At 47.4% G+C, this 11878-nt stretch overlaps 1 protein-coding gene across 1 annotated transcript in view; it reads right to left on the bottom strand.

Moving 5' to 3' along the window:
* Window positions 1-2428: 2428 nt before the first annotated feature.
* Window positions 2429-11878, bottom strand: part of arhgap22b (Rho GTPase activating protein 22b) — a gene marked incomplete at both ends in the record, with an annotated part of 77310 nt that continues 67860 nt past the window's right edge. The window contains 10 exons of the mRNA XM_079491886.1: window positions 2429-2651; window positions 3316-3751; window positions 4750-4974; window positions 5106-5162; window positions 5669-5923; window positions 6428-6640; window positions 7044-7165; window positions 7612-7685; window positions 10852-10984; window positions 11545-11752. Of these exons, the coding sequence (XP_079348012.1) occupies window positions 2429-2651; window positions 3316-3751; window positions 4750-4974; window positions 5106-5162; window positions 5669-5923; window positions 6428-6640; window positions 7044-7165; window positions 7612-7685; window positions 10852-10984; window positions 11545-11752 (1946 nt within the window). The remainder of the gene's footprint in view (window positions 2652-3315; window positions 3752-4749; window positions 4975-5105; window positions 5163-5668; window positions 5924-6427; window positions 6641-7043; window positions 7166-7611; window positions 7686-10851; window positions 10985-11544; window positions 11753-11878) is intronic.

The following is an 11878-nucleotide window of genomic DNA, read 5'->3' as shown; positions in this document are numbered from 1 at the left end:
AAAGGTCGTACTGTAAATGACCCGCAAGTACTGTACTTTATGAGCATGAGCTGTAAACCAGTAGGCAAAAAAAGAAAATTCTGAAATCTTAGCCAATTAAAAATTAAAATTAAATTATATTAAATTGCAAAATGGGAGTGTTGCACCGCGGCGTGTTTTAAGTTTGTAAATCGGTTATTTTCCATATGATGAAGTACATAGCGTTCGCATTTGCATCAAACATTATGCTGGCTGATTTCACTTGACATTATCGACATAAAAAAAACACAGACAAATGGCAGATCTACAAGCTCACAACGCATCACAGCGGCATGTTATAAGTTTGGAGAGATCAGGTATTTATCATACAATACATACAGTATGGGGCTTTAGTGGTGAAGCTTCCAGAGCACAACAAATATTGTTAATGACGTTTATAAGATTTAGAACACTTTCCTGGGGGTCTTTAGTGTGTAATATGTGGTTTTAGATATGTTAGATTTTAGCAGTGAGCCCCATCTCTCTGATGTCATGGACACTGCTAAAATCTAAAACATCTAAAACCACATATTACACACAAAGACCCCAGGAAAGTGTTCTAAAACGTCATCAACATATATGTTTTAGCCAAAAGGGGTGAAGTGTCCCTGTAATGTCCCAGTTAGGTTAGCGTTACATTAATGGCATCCCAGAGAGAGGTTCAGCGTAAACCTGAAGACTTTGAGGCTTTAGTTTATACCAACGGATACGGAATAAATATCAGGGAAACTTCCGGCGTCTAGGCACACTACAGGAGGCCTGAGAGCACAGAGGAACACTACAGGAGGCCTGAGAGCACAGAGGAACACTATACTAGCTCCATAGAACTCAGAACTGGCTCGTCTTTTTGACCACAGTGAAACCCGTCGTCACGGAACTCAACTGATCGGGTTCTGTAAACACTTCATGTTGTGGAGTCGAAAAGAGCCGTTCGTTTTTAACCACCGATCACTCCCCAAGTGTTCGCAGTGTCTTTGTCGTGAGGTCCATCCCTTCTCGACTCCATTAGTGGTTTGAAGCGGCAGTGCTTTGCAGAGAAGATAGGGAGGAGTCAGGACTTAATTTATCTTCTTGTGATTTCACACAGACAGACACAATGTGGTCCAAGCATGCGTCAAGCACGCAGACCTTCAAGGAGTCTTTTTAAATCAACCAAACGTCCAGATTGGCGTACTTTATTCTGACGAGTCCCGGGGCCAGTCAGATCCCACCCGCCAAACACTTAAGGGAGGTGATCACGGCCGGACATTGAAATTGAAAACATTATTAACAGTCCAGGTACAGGACAGCAAAAGCACAGTTCAAATGCAAAGGTCTGCTACTGTAAGAGGATGAAAAGACCCCCAAAACGCACTACTACGGCATGTCTGCATTGGGGGGGTCCTTCAATAAGCACTATCCCCAATCCAACCCTTTGGGGTGCCGAGTGTCAAGCAGGGAGGAATTGAGCACCATATTTTTATAGTCACAGGTATGACCCGGACGGGGATTGAACCACCGGCCTCCCGGCACCTTTTTGGGGCGGACACACCAAGGGGCCAGTGAGGCTTTCCAACGTTGAAGCACTGGGCCCTAGTGGTAAGAGGAGGGACTACAGGCGGACCCGTGGATTCATGAGCGGGAAACCCTGTGCAGCTGGGCTTTAACATTGAGCGCTCGGTTGCACTTCCGCATTTGACCACCAAAATTTGGTTGGCAAATGCGGAAGTAGACGTTTTGAGACGGTCCTTCCGGGTGCTTCAAAACGCCACTGAGCAACTTCCACTGACATGAATAGCGGAGGGGGCGGAGCTTCGCGCCAGATCAGTCTCTATCCTTTTATATACTCTATGGGACACACTAACCACGAGGCCACGGAGGCGAGTCACAAACAGGCGCAGACTCTTAAAAGAAAACAGCGCGCCTCGGGGCAAAACAGTGCGGTGCGCCTTTGGAGCGAGCCGTACGTCGTGTGAAACCGGGTGATCAAATGATGAACCACATGACGGGGAAATGGAGTAATATAATAATATTAAACGTTTGCCACCGTCCCACACTTCCTTCCACATCCCATCGGCATCAAAACGGGAAGGAAGGAGCGGTACGTGCGACTTGAAAATGTGAGAATATTGAAACTTTTATCCGTGTCTAAAAAGCACTACAAAAATGTGTGCGAGGCACACACCGTACCGTAGGAAAACATTATGCTTTTGCTTTCGGCGTGACCTCAAGTCCTGACTATAGTTTCACTTCTCCATTTCAGTTTTTCATGAACTTGCCCTGAATTCTTTTTTTTACAACAATCTTAAAACGTTTTTTAAGAAAAAAAGACCAGATCAGCTCCGGTCGGTTTCAAGACATGGACCTCCGCGCCGCCGGGCCTCGATCGGGAGACGGACGGACGGACCCAGTTGGTCGTCCAGACAGAGGTTCATATGTCACTAGTCCTCGCGCCCAGAGCCAAGTCTCCCAGCGTGGCGAAGAAGTCCTCCATCTCCTTCTCCAGCAGCCGGTTGCGGTTCTCGGCATCCTCCCGCGCACGCTCCGAGTTGCGCAGCTTGATCTCCAGCATGCGCTGCTTCTTCCTCTCCTGTTCCATCTCCTGCTCCAGGCGCTCCATCTGCGCGCACAGCGCCGCACTCGACTCCTCCAACCTGCAGGGGGCAGCAGAAACAACAATTTACAATTTACAATTACAATTTAGGCATTTAGCAGACGCTCTTAATCCAGAGCGATTTACATTAGGCAAGAACAAAAGCATGGGAATACATCACATATATAAAATGCATTTATCATGAAACATGCGTAAGCTAAGAACGTAACTAGAACATATCTATATAATGACACTATACATATAAACTATACATTTGACTATACATCATGGTCTTTTGAATAGTTTTCATTTAGTCTTAGTAACATTTTTAGTCACCTGGAATGTTTTAGTGCTAGTCTAGTTTTAGTCGACTAGATATCATAACATTTTAATCCACTAAATCTACAGTTGATTTAGTCTAACTAAAATGTATTTTGGCGGGCCTTGATGCCGTCGTAATGCCTGATTTTACACTTGCTGAAAATAGCCGATCTACAAGCTCACAACGTGTCGCAGTGCAACGTTTTTAACTCAAATCTTTTCTTCTGGGGAGGTCCCTGGAACAACATATTTTCAGATGGTGCCAAATACATATAATTCTGGGGCTCCTTGACATGAAATAGTTTGAGAATCACTGATACAGAAACACAGGTTTTTTTTCTGAAAAACTGTCACGATTTAGCAGACATTTTGTTAGAATCTGGCCTCAGCAGGTCAAGACTCACTTTCTCATCCTGGCTTCGTAGACGCCCTTCTGGCTCCTCAGCTCGTCTCTCAGTCCGTCCACCAGACCGCCCGGCGCCACGGACCCCCCCTGCTCCCCCCCGTCTCCGTCCTCTGACGTCACGATGGTGGGGACCCCCGCCACCGTCGCCATCGTCGTGGCGACCGCGGCAGTGACTCCTCCCCCCGCCACGCTCCCGTTCTCGCTGCCCAGCTCCATGGCCTCGCTGCAGTCCTCCTGCTCCCCCGACGACGCCATCCCATCCCCCTTCTCTCCCCCTCCTCCTCCTCCTCCTCCTCCTCCCCCCGGAGGCGACGCACAGTTCTGGTTCCCCCCCGTCGGGGCAGGAGGAGGATGAGGAGCGGTCTCGTCCGGAGCCCCCGAGACCTCTCCGGAGGAACCGGACCACTGCGTGCTGCTACTGCCGCCAATTCCAGCTAGGGATGCACCATATGGACACAATGTCATGCTAGGGATGCACCATATGGACACAATGTCATGCACATTTATCTAACCCTAACCCAATGCCAGCTAGGGATGCACCATATGGACACAATGTCATGCACATTTATCTAACCCTAACCCAATGCCAGCTAGGGATGCACCATATGGACACAATGTCATGCACATTTATTTTTGTATGCATATATCTACATCGCGAATCACGATACCGTTGCCTTTTTTTGCGATACTGATATTGGGCGGTATGTTACTATGTTCATACCTCCTAGATAGTGATATATAAGACAACCATATTATTGTGCAGCCTTCTTACCGCTAGGGCTTTAAGCAACAATTCCACTAGTCGACTAGTAAATCCACTAGTTGACCTTGCTGGTACAATTTGACTAGTCTGACTAGTTTTTGTAGTCCTCAAGATCAGCTAGTATAGAATGCTAGATTATAGTCACCAATGTAAAGTTTTTAAATGTATAAATAAATATTATGTATACAATATATATATATTTTTACATAATAGGTAGTTAAACAACTAGTCGACTAGTCCAGGGGTTCTCAACCCGTGGGTCGCGACCCCTCGGGGGGTCGCCAAATTCTTTTAGGGGGTCCCCGAATTATTTTCAAAAAAAAAAAAAAAGTTCTTTTTTAAAATTTTATTTTCACGATTTTTCAAAAATAGCAGACCTACAAGCTCGTAGCGCGCCACTCGGTGGCGCGCTATGAGCTTGTAGATCTGCTATTTTTCAATAGCTAAATTATAACATAATGCTTAAAACACCAAAAGGGGTTAAGGTTATTGTAGCAGTCAATTTATATTGGGGGTCGGGAGGGGGCGGGGCGGGGGTCCCGAGACATTGCCAAAGCATTTCCGGGGGTCCCCGGCCAAAAAGGTTGAGAACCCCTGAACTAGTCGACTATAGTAAACTAGGCAACTAGTAAACTAGTAAAAATCACTAGAAGTGAAAGCCCTTCTTACCGCCGGCCACGCTGAGCACACTGGAGGCGGCGGAGGAGGTGGTGACGTTGTCGTAGGTGGACAGCCTCTGCGACGAGGAGCCCGTGGAGTCGCGCTCGCCTCGCCCCGTCGTGGACGACGAGGACGACGAGGTAGAGCGCTCGCCCGAGGAGGTGCGCCGGTGTCCCCGCAGGGAGGACAGGCCGTTCATCAGCCAGTTGCCTCCTCCTCCTCCTCCTCCTCCTCCTCGGAGAAGAAACAGACAGAACCAGAGTCACTAACTTTAAACATAGGCAGTCTAGCCTGAAAGACGGCTGTATATTGTTGGCATTCAACCTGTTGGTTAGAAAGCAGCATCAGATGCAGTACATAGTTACCTCCTCCTCCACCTGATGACACGCTGGTGCTCTCCACCGTTGAACCACTGCTGCTACCTAGAGGAGAGGTTGGAACAATCAGGACACATACTGTATGGGTTGACTAATCATTGTCATACAAATAATTGAGATTAAACGTCTTAATTTGTATTTTTGGGCTTTGAACATTGACACACATAAAAAAAAAACATGTTCTGCCTGCTGCATTCACATGGGATCAGGCAGATGGCAAACCGGACGTCATTTTAGTGGACGGGAGCAGGACGGCACGGCAGCCAGAACCGGCGACGGTAACGGTACTACCGGCAGACTGCAGATGGCATCAATGTTAAAATATTTTTTACCGTTCCGTGCCGTCCAGCCGTATACCGCTTGCCTGAGTGAATGCAGCATTAGGCTTTCTGGTCTCTAACATTACACATAGCTACATGTTTAAGCATTTATTTCATATTTACATGTCGATTTCAGCTCTGACACTTATTTCAGACATGCTCTAGTATGTGAAGAGTCTGCCTGTGCTATTAAAACTGGGCAACGTCTGAGGCATAGCTACATACCACTACCCTGCTGCTGCTTGCCCTGAGGCTGCGAGCGAGGCGCCGATGATGATGAGGACGAGGAGGAGGAGCTTTTGAAGGAGTACTTCCAGGAGGGCGTGGCCTTGGGCTGCTTGCTGGGACTGAGGGCCGTGTCCCCCCCCGGCGGCGGCGGCTTGGCCCCCGCCCCCGCCACCCCCGTGGCAGGAGACCCCAGCTTGGGCGTGACGGCCGCGCACAGCTTGGCGTCCAGGGAGGACGCGCTGCTGTGCAGCTCAGGGTCTGGGGGGGGGGGAGGAAGGGTTATTATTATTATTACAGTTCAGTGAACGAAATCAACTAAAACTATAGAACTGAAAAAATAACAGAAAAAAGGGTTTATTTTGTTTAAACTACAGCGGTGCCCGTTGGGCACTGGCCTACTTGGAACGATGCAAGTTGGAAATGAATGCCCCACCCAGATATTATATCTGTGTCCCGTTTATGCCCATATATGGAGTTCTTTGTCAGGCATGCCCAAATATGGGCAGAATGATGTCAGAACAGGCCAGCTCCATATACAGTATGGACACTGGGTCCCTGTCCAGAGCCCGGGCAGAGGCCTTTTTGGGGAGGTTCTGGACAACCGTGGGTCTAACCGACTCGACACCGGGCACTGCAACGTTTGTGTCAAATGCGTGTTCCTACTGTATGTAACGTATGCATTATAGGTCTTGACTTATAACGCAGGTTGCTAAACGATCTCGCCCCTGCTGCAAAAATAATTCAACTACAACCACTAATAACCTTGGTGGGAGGCGATGGGCCCGGTCTGGAGGTCCTCCTCAGAGATCCAGGCTCCCAGGCTGCGGTGCTGGAGCTGATGCCCAGGGAGGGTGGGTTCCGTCTGGGGTGGCTGGCTGGAGGGGAGAGCCTCCTGGTGGGGGTCCCTGCCACCGGGGTACAGGCGCAGGTGTTCCCTGATGAGGATGGTCATGAGATGCTGGACCAGGGAGGTGCCTGGAGGAGGTCAGAGAGGATGTCGGTTAAAAACCCATTGAGACCTGAGAGAGGATTCTACAAAATGTCTTCATGACAGTTTTCTGGAAAACACTGATGTTTCAGTGGTTCTCAAACTATTTGTATTTATTTTTATATATGTTCAAATATTATCTGTATTTGTCTGCCGGACCCCCATCTGAAAATATGTTGTACCAGGGACCCCCCAGAAGCAAAGATTTGAGTTAAAAACATTCACTGTGAAGGCGGCCGCCAATATAACAGCATAAAACTGCCCCCAAAACGGCCCAAAGATTTCTAAATGCATGTATAGGGGGCCCTTAATCCAGCTAGTGCCCAGGGGCCCTCAGAGGTGTTAATCCGGCCCTGCCTGTAGTAACGTAACAGTTTTGGACAGATTTACCCTCCATGATGGCCACGGGGTCCTCCATCTTGGGCCGCAGGATGTTAGGTCCGAACACGGTGGCCAGGTTCTGGACGCTCATCTTGTTCTGGTTGCAGTGAGACTGGACCTCGTCCAGGAACCTGCCATGCAGGAGGAAAGACAAACACGTGGCGGCATTTCATTCTTATTCGCAGTGGCGTGCACAGATAGACACTAGGGGGTGCTAGAGCACCCCTGCCCTTTTGGCAATGTGCCCTTTTGAAAAAATGTTTTTAAAAACAATTGTACAGTATGTGGACCATGGTGACATTGATCAAATCATGATAAAAAGCTTATAATATATTATTTTTGCCCCAAAATCTATAAATCTCACACTATTAAGGCAACCGGCCCGTTCCACGTGCTGCACAAGGTGCCCTTTTTTTTCACTTGAGCACCTGCCCCGCTAAATGTCTGTGCACGCCACTGCTTATTCATTACAGTTTCTAGGGAGATTAAAATGTTTCCATCCAATAGAAAGCCAAAGAGTGTTCAGTCTCGGGGGCTGATTGATAATAGTGATATAAAGTGAAGGCGGGTGACTTACTTGCAGATGTACTTAAGCAGATTGAAGTTGGGGAGAGGTAGAGAGCTCACTTGGTTTCCCAGTTCCTGGATCCCCTGAGAGATACAAATCACCCTTTAGTGCATGGTGAAACCCTCAGAGGTGGGGGGGGGGGGGGGGGGGGGGGTTGTCATTAACCCATTTTGACCTGAGATCAGATTCTAAAAATGTCTTCTACATCCTGACAGTTTTCTGAAAAAGCTATGTTTCTATGTCCGTCGTTCTTCGATTTTTCAAAAATAGCAGACCTACAAGCTCGTAGCGCGCCACTCGGTGGCGCGCTATGAGCTTGTAGATCTGCTATTTTTCAATAGCTAAAGCATAGCATAATGCTAACACCAAAAGGGGTTCCCGCCCAGAGTGGGTTAAGTCTGAGTGAATGGAACCAAATGGACCCTTACGGATCCATTTGTTTCTCCCATAAACCTGAACATAACCCAAACCACAACCCCAAACCCTGATCCTGTGCTTTAAAGCATTGGTTCCCAACCTTTTCATACTGAGGAAAATATTTGGCTCCCCCAAGTACTACCATAATAACTGATGTTAAGATACAGGAGCGTATGCGGATTATGGATGTATCATGTACTTAGGATTGTTTATAGGATGTTTGTAGGATGTGTATTTAAGGTTTGTTTGTCTTGTTTTCTGTTGTCCTTTTTCTTTGGGGTGAAAATTCAATGTATTTATTCTTGTATGTTATACTTGTGGGGTTTATGAAGAGAAGCTGTTAATGCCGCCATCTATAATTTTTCTACTCCAGTATTTCAATAATGCTTCTGTGGAAAAAAAACAATAAACAAAGTTATAAAAAAAAAGATACAGGAGCGTAGAACCTGTACTTTTTGTTCCATTCCTATAAGCCAATAATGCTGCTGCTGCTCTGACAAAACTCTGTCTAAATCACTAAATCAGCACAACTGATGATATTTCTAATGTGATTAATGCGTTCTCAAATCTTCTATTAACGGCTAGGTGTTCTGCCTGTCATGCTCATTTTAGCACGGCTGGAGAGCCTATTTCAACCAGTCCGAAGAACTACCTGTAATATACATATTTCTTTTTTTCTTTCTTTTTTTTTTTACTTAAAATTTTTATCCCACGATTTTGCAACCCAGTTTTTTCACCCAGTGCCAATTATCTAATGTAATCCTGGGCGCTACACTTCCTCTGCCAACCTGGGGGGGCAGCGGACTGAATCATGCCTCCTTCTATGCATGAGTAGTCCAAGCTGCTTCTTTTCACCTGACAGGGGGGAGTTTCCCTGGCCGGACGTAGCGCGTGGAAGGAACACGTTATTCCGACCAGTTCCTTTCCCCTCCATCAGGCCAGGGGGAGGTAGTTTAGAGACCAGGATTACTGCATGTTTTTGTGAGGGCACCTACCCTAGGGGACACGGGGAGAACATGCAAACTCCACACAGAAAGGCCCTTTCGCCAACCCCACCTCGGGTATGGGCACTTATGACGCGGAGGAGGGAACACGCCCCCAGCGTCCCCAGCGGGAATCGAACCCAGGACCTTCTAGCTGTGAGGCGACAGCACTACCGACTGTGGGAATCGAACCCAGGACCTTCTAGCTGTGAGGCGACAGCACTACCGACTGTGGGAATCGAACCCAGGACCTTCTAGCTGTGAGGCGACAGCACTATACCGACTGTGGGAATCGAACCCAGGACCTTCTAGCTGTGAGGCGACAGCACTACCGACTGTGGGAATCGAACCCAGGACCTTCTAGCTGTGAGGCGACAGCACTACCGACTGTGGGAATCGAACCCAGGACCTTCTAGCTGTGAGGCGACAGCACTACCGACTGTGGGAATCGAACCCAGGACCTTCTAGCTGTGAGGCGACAGCACTACCGACTGTGCCCTGTAATATACATGTTTCATTACACTTTTGTCTTTTTTCTCCTTTTTTGGGGGGCGACTCCTCTGAGTACCACCAGAGGGGGCTCAAGTACCACCAGTGGTACTAGTTAGTACCAGTGGTTGGGAACCTCTGCTTTAAAGTAAACATCCATCCATCTTCAACCGCTTATCCGTAGTCGGGTCGTGGGGGCAACACCTCCACCAGAGAACTGGATCCAGACATCCCTTTCCAAGTAAAGTAAACATACCTCCATAACCATTTACCATGAAATGAATCCTAACCTTACAGTAGCTATACTCACTCTGACCCTAAAGTTATCACCAAAAGTCCTAGACCTAACCTGAATCAGGTCATCGTTATAACCATATATGTATAGAGCGTCGCAGTCCCCTTTCATGACAACGCCAGGCCCAGGAAATAATTCTCAATGCATTTTTCCCATAGACATTTCAAAAAGTATTTATTTAAAGACCTTTTAAGCGTCGTACGAAGCCAACTCGAGTCGTGACAAATCATGACAACAAACACAATATTTTGGACCAAACAAATAATTACATAGAAAGAAAAACAACAAAAAAAAGTGTTGTAACCTGCCGTTTTTTTCTACTTTCTAATTCTTTGTTTGGCCCAAAACATTGTGTTTATTGTCATGATTTTTTCACGACAAGAGTTGTCTTTGTCCGCGGCGTAAACGTCTTTAAATAAATACTTTCTGAAAAGTCTATGAGGAAAATGAACGGGATTTATTTTCCGGGTCTCTCGAGGGGGCGGGACTGTGACGCAGCTCTCTATTGAAACAAAGAATTGAAAGTGCACAGCAGCATACACCAGCCCCAGACAATAAATCATCCAAAGATCCTTTTCCTAGTAGATGACGACATGGCTTACTTACAGCTAGAAATGTCATCCTCTTACAGAATCACTTCACCACTTTTCAACCTATCTTCATATAATTGGTCCTCACTGATCATGATAAAATGGCACAATTTATTTCTACTCAGTCTGTGTCTCATAGGAGGGCTGTGGGCAGTTCAGAAACCCGTCCACCAGTGACATCATTAGTGAGGACCAATTATATGAAGATATGGTTGATAAGTGGTGAAGTGGTCTGGATTTTTGGATGATTTATTGTCTGGGATTTTGGCGAGGTAGGGAGGTGGACTGCTGTATGCCCCACACACGCGCACGCGCACACGCACGCACGCACGCACGCACGCACACACACACACACACACACACACACACACACACACACACACACACACACACACACACACACACACACACACACACACACACACACACACACACACACACACACACACACACACACACACACACACACACACACCTCCTCCTCGTCTTTGGCCAGCAGCTGTGCACAGGTGAGGAAGTCGTCATACTTGGAGAAGGGGATGACGGGCTCAGGCAGCTCTCTCAAGTACAGCTTCAGCAACGACGCCACCGTGTGGATGTCTGTGTTACTGCAGGATAGAGTACAGAACAGTACAGTTGGAGCAAGATTAAGATCATGTAACAACCTACTGTATGAATACCTGATTTACGTCCTGGGCATGACGTTAAACTGTTCCGTTCGAGAGGACCGGCCACCCTCGAATGTAAACCGCCACGAAAGGAAACTATGGATCGTTATCTTTTAATCCCGAGTTTAAACCTCACTGTACATGAATACCTGAGGCTACAACTTCAGTTAATAGCCCTAAAAATACACCCTGACAAATACACTGATATTTTAACCTATTTAGACCTGAGGCTGATAAAAAAAAAAGCTCTACCTTTTTTTTGAAAAAAACCCTGTTTCTATGTCAGTGGTGCTCAACCTTTTTCATGACTAAAATGAGTTTAGACGGGCCTTGATGCCCTTCGAAATGGCTGATTTTACACTTTCTGCTCACAACGCGTCGCAGCGCGACCCGAAGCAAGATGGCCGCCGGGTGAACTACGTCAGAGACTCCGCATTGAGCCATCTAGCCTTTATATATGTCTATGCTTGTCCCCGCATTGTACCTCACGTCCTGCGTACCTGTCGAACAGGGGCTTGTCCCCGCAGTCGAAGCTCTCCTGGAGGTCTTTGACCAGGTTGGCCTGGCCGGGCATCCTGAACAGACCCTCCTCGTCCAGGCCCCGCTCCCTGATGAAGTCCACACACTGCTCCACCAGCAGAGGGGCCAGCCGGGGCCCCGACTTCCTCTCATACTGCACCGTGTCCTCCAGACGCTGGCCGAAGATACCTGCAACAACACACAAGCACACATTTTGTTCAAATTTGCATTTGTAGCTATTTTACTGTAATTTAATAACAGAATAATCAACACAGATAGACAAAGAGACATCCCCCCCTGGAGTCAAGGTATGGC

Source organism: Electrona antarctica, assembly GCF_951216825.1.
Source record: "Electrona antarctica genome assembly, chromosome: 22".
Lineage (NCBI taxonomy): Eukaryota > Metazoa > Chordata > Actinopteri > Myctophiformes > Myctophidae > Electrona > Electrona antarctica.
This window is presented reverse-complemented; position numbering and strand designations above follow the sequence as displayed.